We start from the raw sequence: 14,408 nt of genomic DNA, 5'->3' as shown, positions 1-14,408 counted from the left end.
TTAAAAGATGTGGCTATTTCCATATCTTTTAAAGGATAGTTTCCTGTGGTCTGTAAACTTTAAAAGATACACATCCTGCACCTTTTTGGGGAACCATTACGATACAGTATGAACCCTCATGCGTAAAGGATAAGATTGATAGATGCCCACATTTTTTTCTCTAAAACATCTAAAAGCAAGCAGTTTTCATCAGTGCCTGCTATACAATAACCAATAACATAATACAAGGACATAACATTATCAAATTTCAAATTTGTGGATATTGAAGAATACATAAGATGAACATTTTCCATCAAAAACATTTTGACTGCTTGCATGCAGTGTGAACATTCAGAAATCACTTATCATTATGCTCAGGTTCATGTCATTCAACTAAGGAATTGATGAAGTACATTTCAGTAATAAAGAGTAAATGAGTCTTACCTTTGACTTCTTGCTTAATGGTTGCTTCAATATCTTCCTTCATATTGGTTACTGTAAAGGAAATGAAGAGTTGCTGTTAGCTAAGACAGTAATCTAAGATGATGGGTACCAATTCCCTACCATTTTGGCTTCATTCCATCCTCTGTATGTGAGAGCCTAGTTTAAAAAAAATAAAGAAAAAGATACTGAACTGGTCCATCTATACATTTTGAGAATGCTCATTTCAAGGAGCAATATTGGACTTAATGCTTAGCTCAGATGTAATTTCCTTGAAGTGTCATCCTGCTGGACAAAGTGACATCCTGTTGGTTATGCTAACTATTTTAACTCAAACTCTTTCACTGATTACAATCAGATGACCATGTTTCCAATTTGATGGTACAAACAAACAAAGCAGTTTGACAGTTGGATTCAACTCCAGATAGTACAGGCTACAACATGCACAATCCACAGAGCTATCGCTGAGAGGGATTTCACAACCAAGGACAGAAAGGAGCGAGAAAGAGGAAAGACAGAAGGAGAATGTACTACCTACTCAAGCTGCAAGGAGAGCAAGGAGTGACAGAATAATGAAAAGAAGGAAATGTGTTCTACTGAAGCATCTAGGTATTAGAACTAAAGAAGTGACTAACACATTTATGCTTTTCCATTTTAAATTGTGAGGTATACATTTGGCATGCTGGATACACAAGTATGAAACCTGGCCACTTCACCATGCTGAACCACACAGCTTTCTATTGGGTGAATAAAAGTGGGGCTTTGGGCAATTTGCTCCTTCTTTACACTTGACAAGCTTGTTGAAATACTGGATGAGACATGCCTTTAAGAATCGGATGTAATATCCATCATTTGTTTTTGCCCTGAAAGGAAGCATGTACAATGAATTGAGTATTAGCATTTTTATGGAATGGACACAGATACACATATCCATGTTGTATATTTCTAGTGAAAGAAAAAAAGTACATCTTAATTAAAGAGGATACTGAATAATCATGTTATATATTGAATATATACTGTATTTCTAGTGAAAATAGGTATTGTTTGACTACTTGTGCCCAACCTACGCATTCTAGGCTTACATCGAAACAACATCAAAATAACTCAATATGAACCCATGTGGTTACAGAAAGTTATGCAAACTCACCATCAAGTTTCAAATGTGCAGAGCATGAGACCATTCCTGCTGGGTTTCTGGCAACACAGGTGTATTCTCCCTCAACCTCAGAGTACACTCTGGTGATCTCCAGCTGGCAGGTGTTATCAAATGTAGACATCTTAAAGAAGTTTGACTGCTTAATTTCTTTCTCACCACGGAACCAGGACATCTTCAGAGCTACGAATGTAGAAGAGAGGATTAAATTAGATTCAAACTTTTTTTAATGATCAAATGTTATTATTTATTAATAATAATTGTGAGCAAATGTGAATATATACATACAATGAATTAAAAGTACATTATTCTTGAAAATTACTGTCTGACAAATTTGCTGTCTGATGAATGTCTATGACTGAAACATCAAAGTATGTTTTTAACAATTGTTTTATCATGTAGAGGGTCTCATGCCTCACCTTCTAATGCAACAAAGACAATAACAAATAATAAAAGGTATACTTATAATTACAACTATTACAATTATGAATTAAATTCCAGAAATTCACTAAATTACATTTTATTCCAACTCATCCCAACAATGTAATGTGCAAAATACCTTCTCCAGAAACTTTGCACTGGAATCTGGCTGACTCTCCCTCAGCGGTTGAGGTGTTGCTGATTGGTGAGACAATGGTAGGTGGGGACAGAGGAGCTCCAGTATCAGGAGAAACTACTTCTGAGACTGAAATAAAAACCAATTAGCAAACCATTTCAGTTCTTTATTTGTGAGGTAATATCTTCTGCGACTAAACAAGTACATCATGGGAATCTTAGCCCTCTTCAAAATGTTGATACGATAACATAATCATAAAAGGAATGCACTACATTTGCATGAATGGTATACCTTTACAACTAGCTTTTGACAACAAATGGTCTTCTGTTACGTCATCATTTTCCTTGACTTGGCGTTATTACCACACAAAAATGTAATGGTTACCTTCGACATTCAGTGCAGCTGAACTGGTGGCAACACCACCCTCATTCTTGACCTCACAATTGTAGACCGCTGCATCCTCTGGGAACACTTCAATGAGCAGCAGACAGTGTTCATTCCCATCACGCAGGAACTTGCACTTGAAGCCAGGGGAGAGAGCCTGGGAGTTCTTGTACCAGAACACCTGGGGCTGGGGGACGCCAGTCACTTCCACAGAGAAGCGAGCAGGTTTGCCGGACTCCACAGACAGGGGCTGCATGTGGTTAATGATCTGAGGTGGCTCAGGGACTAAATTAAAATGAAAACAATTATTGCAAATAAATTGTATGAAGAAAGATGGAAGACTGAGGAATAAACCTTGGTCATCATCACTTTGATTCCAGCTGTTAAAAAATGTCATGCTGTATCTATCCAGTCCATACTTGCTATGCGTCTACTCTGGTAGGAGGGCACTGCTATGCCCTCTACAGGCAATGACATTTAACTGCACAGTTACTACGGTAAAGGTATATCATGAAGTTTGACTTACTGTTGACATGAAGTGTCACCACCCTCCTGTTCCTGCCAGCGATGAAGGTGTATTCTCCTGCATCACTTCTGTAGGTCTCAGTGATGGTCAGACGATGGAGCTTTCTAATGCATGCATAGCTGAACCTCTGGTCAACTGAAAACTGGAGCTCAATGCCGTTCCTCAGCCAGCGACCTTCAATGTCATCCTCATTGACTTCAAACTCGAACGTTGTTCTTTGTTTCTCAACAACCTAGAAATTAATAATCATATCAATAATGTTAAAATGGATAAGAAAAAGTTTGTTTTTCTTTCTGTATATAAAAAATGTGTCATTTATATTCACCGTCATTTTCTTCTCAGCAGGTTCTGTAATGCAGACATCTTTGCCCTCCACGGTAAGATGAGCCTTTGACATGCTTGCACCAGCGATTACAGAGTACCCTCCGGCATCAGACATGCAGACTGACTGGATCATTAGACGGTGCAGGAATTCCTCAGTGGATACAGTGTATCTGTCAAGGCATTTAGAAATAACAGTTAGGATACAAATGAATAGTTAAGATTCGATTGAAGCAATTGTACATTTTTTTTACATTTTACATTTTAGTCATTTTAGCAGACGCTCTTATCCAGAGCGACTTACAGTAGTGAATACATACATTTCATTTTTATTTCATGCATTTTTTATTTGTAAAATGTTTTGGTTTGTACTGGCCCACCGTGGGAATCGAACCCACAACCCTGGCGTTGCACACACCATGCTGGCGTTGCAAACACCATGCTCTACCAACTGAGCCACAGGGACGCCAGAGGAAGTGCTAAACTACTTTTTTAGCACAGCTGTGCTGCGGTCATAAGTTCGAGGCAGATTCAAGTACCGTGAATCAGCACAACCTCATGTGTACAATTGCTTTTCTACAATAGGTTACCAATGAAATAAAAAACTTTATTTTGATAAATGTATTCATAGGCTACTATTTCATCCCTCAACATAAATATAGGCCTAGTCCTGACACATCTATGGTTGCTGTTATGTTGCCAGAGTATTTTTGTTTTATATCTATGGACGTGACTCAGTCGTTCGTTCTAAAAGATCTGTTGCCATACTGGTTAGCAATGCTATTATCCCTTGCTTGCTAGCTAGTCAACTATGGCTAACACAGTCAGGTCAAACAGCGAAGCTAGAATAACAGCAAAGTAGCTGTATGTGCATTTGTTTAAGCTGTTTTGTATACATCCATAACAATGAGCTTATGAAATGTGCTCTCCCGTCAGGACACTGTTCAGAGGAGCTAGCCAACTACACAGCTAACACAATCATTTCAAACTGAAGTTGGTAAGTCAGCAAACTAGCTGCATTTCATGTCGTTTGACCTGTTTCTCTATTGACATTTCTTTGTATATATCCATAAAAATTATGGCGATCTATGACTGGCTGAGAAAAGATGTCTGTTCATTCTATTGGTGAGGTTGCCAGGGTGAAGTCTTGTAATTCTATATCTATGGATGCTACCCAGTCATTCGTTCTAAATGTTCTGTTGCCATGCTGGCTGACAACGCTCTTATCCCTTGCTTGCTAGCTAGCCAACTACGGATAACACAGTCACGTCAAACCGTGCAGCTAGAATAACACCAAATTAGCTGCATTTCATTTTACCTGTTTTTCTATTGATATTTATTTGTATATAGCCATAAAAATTATGCTGATTCATGATTTCGACTGGCTGAGAAAAGATGTCAGTCTCCTCCTGACATGTCAATTGTCAATTGGAGAGCGGAGATCGAATGTCAATATTGAAACTATGTCGAGAGACAAACAGCAACGTTTGTACAACCCCCTGTAAAATATGCCTTTTTCAGTGGAGATCAAGTTAATGAATTGTCTGGCTGAGCTGATGAGGCTGTGGATGAGCAGGGATTTCTCAGATTAACAGGAAACAAGATTCCCATTTTTGCGTCATAAGCTTACCCGTGCTAAACAGTTTTTTTAGTATGACTTAGAACACGTCTCAACCAATCACAATGCTTGTTTTGACCAACCCGTTGTAGAATATTATGATACCATTACTATATTCACCTGGTCTAATATTCCTGGTAATAAGACAAACCTTTTGGAAATGTCCAGCTCCTGTCCATCTTTCATCCACGTCACCTGAACATTAGGCTCAGAGATCTCGCATTCAAAAGTGGCCCTCTTCTTCTCTGTGATCTTGATATCTTTGATATGCTTGGTAAATTCAATAATGCGAGCTAAAACACAGAGGGCACAGAAATAAGACTTAAGTTTGTGAAATATCAAGGAAAACCTTGTTTTAGAAAATGTAAGAAAAATAAGAACATACCATCAACATAAAGCTTTGCTGATGACGCAGCAGAACCAGCCACAAACTTGTACTCTGCACCATCACCAAAATTAACATTTTGGATGGTGAGAGAGTGAGTTAGGTGTTTGGTGTGGCTCTGACATCTGTCAGTGGAGTGAATCTCAACACCATTCTTCAGCCACTTGTAGGTGATGCCCTCATAGTTGACATTCACTTCAAATGTGATGGTGTCTTTCTCCTGTGCACTGAGATCTTTCAGCATGTTGGTGATCAAAATGGCTAAGGAAATAAGAAAAATGTTACGATCAATACTGACAATATGATTGGGGATTACTTCCTTGATAATGAAGAGTGAACTTACCATTGATAGTCAAAGTGGCAGAGACTCTGTCATTTCCACAGACAAAGGTGTATTCTGCAGAGTCTTCACTGCCAGTGTTCATGATCTTGAGCTGGTGAAGTTTGCCCTGCACCACAATCCTGAACTTGTCACTCATTTCTATCTCCACTTCATTCTTCAGCCAGGTGGATGGGACATTGAAATGTGACACTTCACATTCAAAGGTGGCCACCTGGGTCTCTGGGACTTCAATGTTCTTGATGGGTTTTGTGACACGCAGAGCTGGAAAAATCACATTAAATCAACATTTACGTAAAAGGTATCAATTGAGTATTCGGCGATCATATACCCAGTACTCTAGTCTATTCATCACAAACGCAATACCGACCTTCAACATGTAAAGATGCACTGCATTGCAGGTTTCCAACTACAGCAGTGTACTCTCCATGGTTGTTAGTCTTCACATTCTGGATGATCAGCTTGTGAGATTTTCTCTCAGACAGCATTTTCATGTTTTCACTTGGTTTAAGCTCAACGTTATTGAACATCCATTTGATAGGGATGTCATCATGAGACAGGCTCAGCTCAAAAGAGGCAGTGGCATCCAATAGTGATGTCACATCTTTAGGCTTCTTAACAATCTTAATTGCTGAAAAAAAGATTGACAAGAGTCAAAAACCTCAAAGGGTAAGTAGAAACATCTCAAGTATAGATACATTTGTATACTTGATTGTATACATCAATTTGTGACAGTTAATATTTTAACTTACTCTCAACGTTCAATCTGGCATTAGCAGATAGTTTTCCAAGTTTGAATCCATAAACTGATTCATCACGTGTGTCGCAGTTCTTGATCTTCAAGGTGTGGACCATGCCATCAATTGTGATTTCATATTTCTCACTAGGTTGGATCTCTACGCCATTCTTAATCCATTGTGAGTCCTTCACATTCTTGTGGCTGAGCTCGAGACTGAACTCTGCCTCCTGTGTCTCAGTGACAGTTTGGTTCTTCAGGGTTTTCTTTACTTTCACAGCTATGAAATCAAACACAAACATGACATAACAGAAGGCATATAGTAATCATATAATAGTCATATATTAATGCCAGTTGAAAACAAACAAAACATTTCTGCTCAAAAGGTAACACCTACACTCAACCCTCAGGATGGCTGTTGTCTTGGAGTTTGCAACCTGGTAAGTGTATTCACCGATGTCCTGGGGTCTAGTTATGGTAATAACGAGACGTCTGACAGCTCCATTTTTCACATGTTTGACATTGTCACTGAAGTCCACAGGTTGTCCATCCTTCAGCCACTTGCCCTCAGCAGTTGGGTTGGCCACGTCACACTCCAGCTCAGCTGTCTGAGACTCAGCCACAGTCACGTCCTGGAGTGGTCTGTTTATGGCACCACCTGGGAACGTGGAGACACGGTTTAGTTTTATATAACAGGCTAAAAGTGAACGTAGTAGTGAAAGGTGGAGTTATAATCATTAATATGATGGAAATAAGGAATTAAGGAGGTTTTTAGACTTGGTCCCTTTCAGGCTATTTTTGTAAACTCAGTGCAGTTCGCTGAATTTTTTGTACAGTGTGAACACTCCAAAGGAACTCAGACCCCTCAAAAGAGCCCCTGAAGCGAACCGAACTGTGACCATCTCGAGAGGTTGTCTGAGTTTAGTTCACTTGAATTCCGCTGTCTGGTTCCCTTTTTTAGGGAATGTGAACACAAATCTCCCCAGTTTAACTTGTCATTATTCCTCTCACCACACACAGACTACTGCAACACTGTTTCCCCTGCCATAAACACCACACACAGACTACTGCAACACTGTTTCCCCTGCCATAAACACCACACACAGACTACTGCAACACTGTTTCCCCTGCCATAAACACCACACACAGACTACTGCAACACTGTTTCCCCTGCCATAAACACCACACACAGACTACTGCAACACTGTTTCCCCTGCCATAAACACCACACACAGACTACTGCAACACTGTTTCCCCTGCCATAAACACCACACACAGACTACTGCAACACTGATTCCCCTGCCATAAACACCACACACAGACTACTGCAACACTGATTCCCCTGCCATAAACACCACACACAGACTACTGCAACACTGTTTCCCCTGCCATAAACACCACACACAGACTACTGCAACACCGTTTCCCCTGCCATAAACACCACACACAGACTACTGCAACACCGTTTCCCCTGCCATAAACACCACACACAGACTACTGCAACACCGTTTCCCCTGCCATAAACACCACACACAGACTACTGCAACACCGATTCCCCTGCCATAAACACCACACACAGACTACTGCAACACCGTTTCCCCTGCCATAAACACCACACACAGACTACTGCAACACCGATTCCCCTGCCATAAACACCACACACAGACTACTGCAACACCGTTTCCCCTGCCGTAACAACTCACATTAGTGCCACAAAAGAGAGAAGATGATGATGTGCAGGTTCACGGAAAAAACATGCTTTTTTTTGGTTGATATTAATTAGCGATTAATATCCATCCAAGATGGCGAAGCAGACAGACGTCTGTTTGTCTTGTCCCGTCCCATGTATATATCTTTTTTTCTTCGTATATATATATATTTGAATCTCAATTTCCATCTACGGACTGAACATACTCTCCTACAACCTGCCTAACCCAATGTGGTACGGATCTGCTATTTTTTACACTTTAGAACCAGACCCCCATCAGAAGCTAGCCAGCTAACTAGCTACTAGCTAGTAGTCAGTTAGCCACTGCTAGCGGTCATCACCGTTAACTCGGACATCAGCTAGCTAGCTGCAATCCGAGTGGCTACTCCTGGCTAACGTCTCTGTCCCGAAGCAAGCACCAGTTAGCTTGGAGCTAGCCTCGAGCTAGGCCCATCTCCCAGCTAGCTGAAGATGTCCATCAGCCAATTCTTGGGCTACAATACCTATTTTGCCAATTGGCCTGGACCCTTTTACTGCCGACACAGAATCCCACCGATCCATTAGGACTAGTCTGCCGACGTAACCGTCCGAGGGGGTTTCAACAGGCTCTTCCATTGCGACATCCCCCGAAGGCCCTTATGCTAGCCCCGGCCCGCTAGCTGTCTGAATCGCGGTGTCTCCAGCTCGCCTAGCTACTCACTGGACCTTATGATCACTCGGCTAGATCACTTGGTTAGACTGTAAACTCTCCTTCCAGAGGAGCATCTCCAATCCAAAATTAAATCTAGAATCGGCTTCCTATTTCGCAACAACGCCTCCTTCACCCATGCTGTAAAACATACCCTGGTGAAACTGACTGTCCTACCGATCCTTGACTTTGGCTGGCCCTCACTACATATTCGTCGCCAAACCCACTGGCTCCAGGTCATCTATAAGTCTATGCTAGGTAAAGCTCTGCCTTATCTCAGCTCACTGGTCACCATAGCAACACCCACCCGTATATTTCACTGGTTACCCCCAAAGCCAACACTTCCTTTGGCCGCCTTTCCTTCCAGTTCTCTGCTGCCAATGACTGGAACGAATTGCAAAAATCAGTGAAGCTTGAGTCTTATATCTCCCTCTCTAACTTTAAGCATCAGCCGTCAGAGCAGATTACCGATCACTGTACCTGTACACAGCCAATCTGTAAATAGCACACCCAACTACCTCATCCCCATATTGTTACTTATCCTCTTGCTCTGTTGCACCCCAGTATCTCTACTTGCACATCATCATCTGCACATCTATCACTACAGTGTTAATGCTAAATTGTAATTATTTCGCCTCCATGGCCTATTTATTGCTTACCTCCCTACTCTTCTACATTTGCACACACTGTACATAGATTTTTCTATTGTGTTATTGACTGTACGTTTGTTTATGTGTAACTCTGTGCTGTTGTTTTTGTCACACTGCTTTGCTTTATCTTGGCCAGGTTGTTGTAGTTGTAAATGAGAACTTGTTCTCAACTGGCCTACCTGGTTAAATAAAGGTGGAAAAGAAAGGAGAAAAAAAATGATTGTCAAGGATGCACAGAATTTCCTAAATATGTGTGGTATTTTTAGTTACGAATATTTGTTTGCAATATGTGACCTATAGGCTAAGAGAGCTTCATAAACTGTTTATTCGATTGTGGGGGTTGAATAGTGTGAGAAGACATCAACATATTTGTTGAGAATCACAACAGGGTACAAAATCAATTCTTCTTCTTAAAGGGTTAGTAGCTTACATTGGGTGTACAATTTTAAATTAAAGCATTATTTAATCTGCATTAATTCTGCTGCTATTTATTATGTTATCAATAATATTTACATGGTAATAGTATCTTCTGATTACAATTATTATGTCTTATTTTTTAACTAAATGCAATATATTAGCTTCCAAAATGTATCTAGCTGTACAATAGCACATTCTGATGGAATGGCTTTTCCTGCACTTTGTAAAAACCCAGAGTGCATTGAGGGAATGTTGGAATGTTTTACTCCAGAGATCACTTTAAAGAGGACTGAGATTGGTTCTTTTAAAAATTACTATATGTGAAAACACCCTAATCGGTTCCAACTCAGCAGACAACTTTGAGCCAGTGCAGTGGAAATCAATTAATCTTTTCAGAAGGAGTTTATGTACAATATCATAAAGACAGTAAACATACCTGACACAGTAATCTTAGCACTGGATGTCTGTTCACCAGCAGCGAATGTGTATTGCCCCTCTTCATCCTTCATGGTGTTAATGACAGTCAGGCTGTAATTCTTGCCCTTGGCCTCAATCTTGTGCTTTGGACCAGCTTTGAGTTCTTGTTTCTTGAATGTCCACACAGCGGCAATGCCAGGGTGGGAAACCTCGACTTTAAATGTTATATTCTGGGTCTCTGTGCAAACTTGATCCTCCATATGCTTCACGATATGAATTTCTGTAAAATAACAAAATAAGTTGAATAGGTTCTGTATAAATGGGGTCTGAATGAACTTGCAACACACAGTAAAAAAACATACTTTCAATAGTCAGTTTACAGCTAGAGTCAGCTTTGCCAACACATAGCTTGTAGGTTCCTTCATCAGTGGCAAAGGTCCTGTGGAATACCAGGTGCTGTTTGGATCCCTTTGCAAGCATCTGGATTCTCTCGCTGGGCATCACAAGCTTGTCATTGTGGAACCATTTCACAGAGGTAACATCAGCAGCAGAGATTTTAGTCTCAATAACAGCCTTGGTGCCCTCAACTGCGGTAACATCAGTGAGTGGGCTCAAAATGTCAACCGCTGTAAAACAGGGAAAGAATAGAATTTAAAAAATCTGGTGATTCACAATATAATTATACCAATATGAATATAGTCAATCTGATAAAAGTTGCTTACTTTGAATGTTCAACTTCCCAGAGGTTGTGATATCCTGAGCTGGGACAAAGAAGGAGTATGTTGCAGCATCATCTCTGCTCACATTTTCAACAAGCAGCTTGTGGACCAGTTTGTCGATAACGATGTGGATGCGATCTGAGGAGGAGATTGCTTGGCCATTCTTCATCCATGTTCCCTTAACGTTTTCCTGAGAGAATCGCACTTCTAATTGAGCAATGTCACCCTCGCAGATTGTCAGGTCAGTGAGGGGTTGCATCAGTGTCACAGGGCGCACTGAAGGAAAAGACATTGACATTGTTACGCTGTTCATCCCATCTTTTCAACAGTAATGGTTGTCTTGAGAATAAGAGAAGACGCTAACCACTCTAATAACAAAGTCACAACTCACGTTTCATCTTCAGGGAGGCACTGGTCTGCATATCGTAAATTTTGAATGTATATTTTCCCTGATCTTCTTTCTTGACGTCTTTGATAGACAAGGCATGGCGTCCACGACGGGAGGAGGTAACATATTTGCTGCTGGGCGTGATTTCCTTGTCATTGAAGTACCATGTACCTTCAGCATCCTCTCGAGACAATTCTACCTCAAACTCCCCAGAGTAGGTCTCAGGCACTTCAATGTTCTCCAGCCTCTTCACAATTGACAGTGAAGGACCTGCACAATAGGAACATTTTAAGTTCAACTGTTTCAGAGTTACTGTTCTATAATTAACGTATTCCAACGTCCCTATTGTCACAGTTGAAAATAACTGTTGAAGTCTGTGAAAGTGATATAGTATAGTAAGAAAAACTACCAACCTTCCACATTGAGTCTGGCAGTGGTCCTGATGTGGTCATCTTCAATAACAGCACAACTGTATTCTGCATCGTCCTTCATGTTGATGATCAGTACAGAAAGGATATGAACCTTTCTGTCAGAGTGCATCCTGTATTTGTCTCCAGAGAAAATCTCTGCATTGTTCTTCAGCCATTTGACTTTGACAAAAGGCTCACTGGTAGCACACTCAAAGGTCACCATGGTGTCCTTCTCTTTAGCTTCCACATCCTCGAGTTGTTGAGCAAAGGTAATAACTGTTGTGGTTAAAGTGAAACAAAGGAAAGACACATTTAATATGATTTTTTAAGGTAGACATAGAACAGTTTTCTATATTTCTTTATGCAAAATTACATACAACCTTTAACTATTTGTAGAATACAAGCTTCATATGCATTGAAATAGATAATTTACCTTGCACCAGCAGGAATGCCTGGCTTGAAGCCTCTCCAGCAATGTTCATGGCTTTGACCATGATGCTAGCAGAGTCTTCTGCTGTGACATCTCTGACCACTAATTCACATACGTGGTCTTCAGGCCAGAACCAGTAAATACGATCTGTTTTCTCCAGCAGGATTCCATTCTTGAACCACTGGCACTCAGGTTCCGGTTTGCCAACAACTCTGACTCTGAAGCGAACTTCCTCGGTCTGAGACACGGTCTGGCTTGCAATGCGTTCCAAGATCTTTGGAGCTTCCATGCTGGGAGAGAGCTGTACTTTCTCTGGTTTGATTGTGGGGATGGTGAGTTTTCCCTCTTCCAAGTCTTTTTTCTTCTTAGCCTCAGACAACATTTTTTGATGGTGAAGCAGTTCTTCCTTCCTCTTCCTAAGCATATCCTCATAGGACTCATCCTTCTTACGAGACTTGAGCTCCACAGCAGTGATGGCTTCATAATAACCTTCCTCTGTCCTGCGCTTAAATTTACTCTTCAACTCATCTGTCTCCTCTGTGGACTTCTCATGAATGACTCTTTCAGTCTTCCTCAGTTTGACAATTTCCTTTGGCTGGGCATCAGCAGGTCTATCAACCTTCACAACTTCAAAGCTAATTCTTCCATGTTCAGTAGTGTCATGTGCCTTTGGTTCAGGAACGCGACGGAGAATAGATCTGAAGTCCTCTTTCTGTGTGATCTCTATCTTCACCATATGCTCAGCTGTGCCCTCAGGGTTCTCTGCTACCACTTTGACATATCCTGCATCATATAACTTGATATCGATAATCTCAAGATAGTAAATGCCATCATAGCGAAGTCTCATTCTCTTGCTCTTGCGAATGAGCTGCCCATTGAGGTACCAGTTGACCTTAGGTGTAGGATAACCAATCACTCTGCAACGGAATCTTGCAATGTCACCTTCCAACACTCTTGCTGGCTCGGGAAGAAGGACAATTTCAGGCTTTGACTTCTCTGAATACTCATCTGCAGTGACTCCAGAAGGACCTCCTTCATGAGCCATGCGCTCCATCTCATCAATTCTGTAAATTTCCCTCCTGCCCTCAGGTAACTGAGTCTCCTCAACAAGGCTCTTCTCATCCTTTACAATGAGTGTAGCTGAGGTCTGGTCAACTCCAAATTTGTTAGTTGCTCTGCAGGTGATGACACCACTGTCTCTGGCATAGGCAACTTCAAAGTCAAGACTACAGTAGCCAAATTCATTAACCATGCGCAATCTGTTAGCAGCTGCAAGGGGTTTGCCATCATGCAACCACTCAACCACCATATTGGGATCACCAATAGGGGTCAGTCTGCATTCAAAGTGGACAACACCAGAATGCTTCAACCTGACGGAAGTCAGCTTCTTCTTAAACTGCGGTTTCTGCTGCTTGTCCTTGTCATATAGGTCAGCATCCTCCCACTGCTCTTGGCCATAACGTAGATGCAGGGATTCCAACTCTGGAGCTGCAATTTCCTTGGCCTTGTAGGTTCCCTTGGTGATAATGAGTCTCCTCTCCGGTTCAGGTGCAGCAACATCCACTTCAATGTTGACCCTGCAGCGAGTGGTATCTCTTCCAGCTTTGTTAATGGCTGTGGCTGTGTACCAGGCACTATCAGAACTCACAGATTGTGGGATATAGAATTTGGCTTGTCCCTTGAGGCCCTCCAACCTACAACAGACATCATTGTTAGTAAATCAGTACAACCTTGTAATATAAAGATAGTTACAATATACATATCATAAGGAATGGAGAGGTATTTGGTGCACATGATGTATATCATAGGCATGTGCACATTGAGATAACAGGTGGGGCAAAACACATACTTAATATTTGGGTGCTTCTGTGGGGAGATGATGTCACTGTTTTTCAGCCAAACAATGTCAGGCAGGGGGTTTCCGATGGCTTTGACTGCCAACTCAACCAGAGTGCCTTTCTTGACACTGACGTTCTTCAGCTTCTCAATAAATTGGGGTCTGACCAGGTTCTCTTTGGCTGTACATGGAGAAACACACATGAGAACAATGCTATCATTCAACAATGGTTCAGTGCATTTGGAAAGTATTCAGACCCCTTGACTTTTTCTACATTTTGTTTCGTAACAGCCTTATTCTAAGAT

General features: G+C 41.2%; 1 protein-coding gene across 1 annotated transcript in view; it reads right to left on the bottom strand.

Moving 5' to 3' along the window:
- Positions 1-14,408, bottom strand: part of LOC106582275 (titin) — a 186,521-nt gene that overhangs the window by 154,129 nt on the left and 17,984 nt on the right. Inside the window, exons 20-38 of the mRNA XM_014165183.2 lie at positions 14,116-14,284; positions 12,270-13,960; positions 11,840-12,112; positions 11,430-11,696; positions 11,042-11,314; positions 10,682-10,945; positions 10,339-10,599; positions 6,837-7,097; positions 6,456-6,719; positions 6,074-6,334; positions 5,707-5,967; positions 5,364-5,624; positions 5,130-5,271; positions 3,365-3,533; positions 3,040-3,271; positions 2,514-2,798; positions 2,133-2,258; positions 1,568-1,756; positions 424-474 (exon numbers count right to left, since the gene is read on the bottom strand). Of these exons, the coding sequence (XP_014020658.2) occupies positions 424-474; positions 1,568-1,756; positions 2,133-2,258; positions 2,514-2,798; positions 3,040-3,271; positions 3,365-3,533; positions 5,130-5,271; positions 5,364-5,624; positions 5,707-5,967; positions 6,074-6,334; positions 6,456-6,719; positions 6,837-7,097; positions 10,339-10,599; positions 10,682-10,945; positions 11,042-11,314; positions 11,430-11,696; positions 11,840-12,112; positions 12,270-13,960; positions 14,116-14,284 (5,700 nt within the window). The remainder of the gene's footprint in view (positions 1-423; positions 475-1,567; positions 1,757-2,132; positions 2,259-2,513; positions 2,799-3,039; positions 3,272-3,364; positions 3,534-5,129; positions 5,272-5,363; positions 5,625-5,706; positions 5,968-6,073; positions 6,335-6,455; positions 6,720-6,836; positions 7,098-10,338; positions 10,600-10,681; positions 10,946-11,041; positions 11,315-11,429; positions 11,697-11,839; positions 12,113-12,269; positions 13,961-14,115; positions 14,285-14,408) is intronic.

This window comes from Salmo salar, chromosome ssa21 (assembly GCF_905237065.1).
Source record: "Salmo salar chromosome ssa21, Ssal_v3.1, whole genome shotgun sequence".
Lineage (NCBI taxonomy): Eukaryota > Metazoa > Chordata > Actinopteri > Salmoniformes > Salmonidae > Salmo > Salmo salar.
This window is presented reverse-complemented; position numbering and strand designations above follow the sequence as displayed.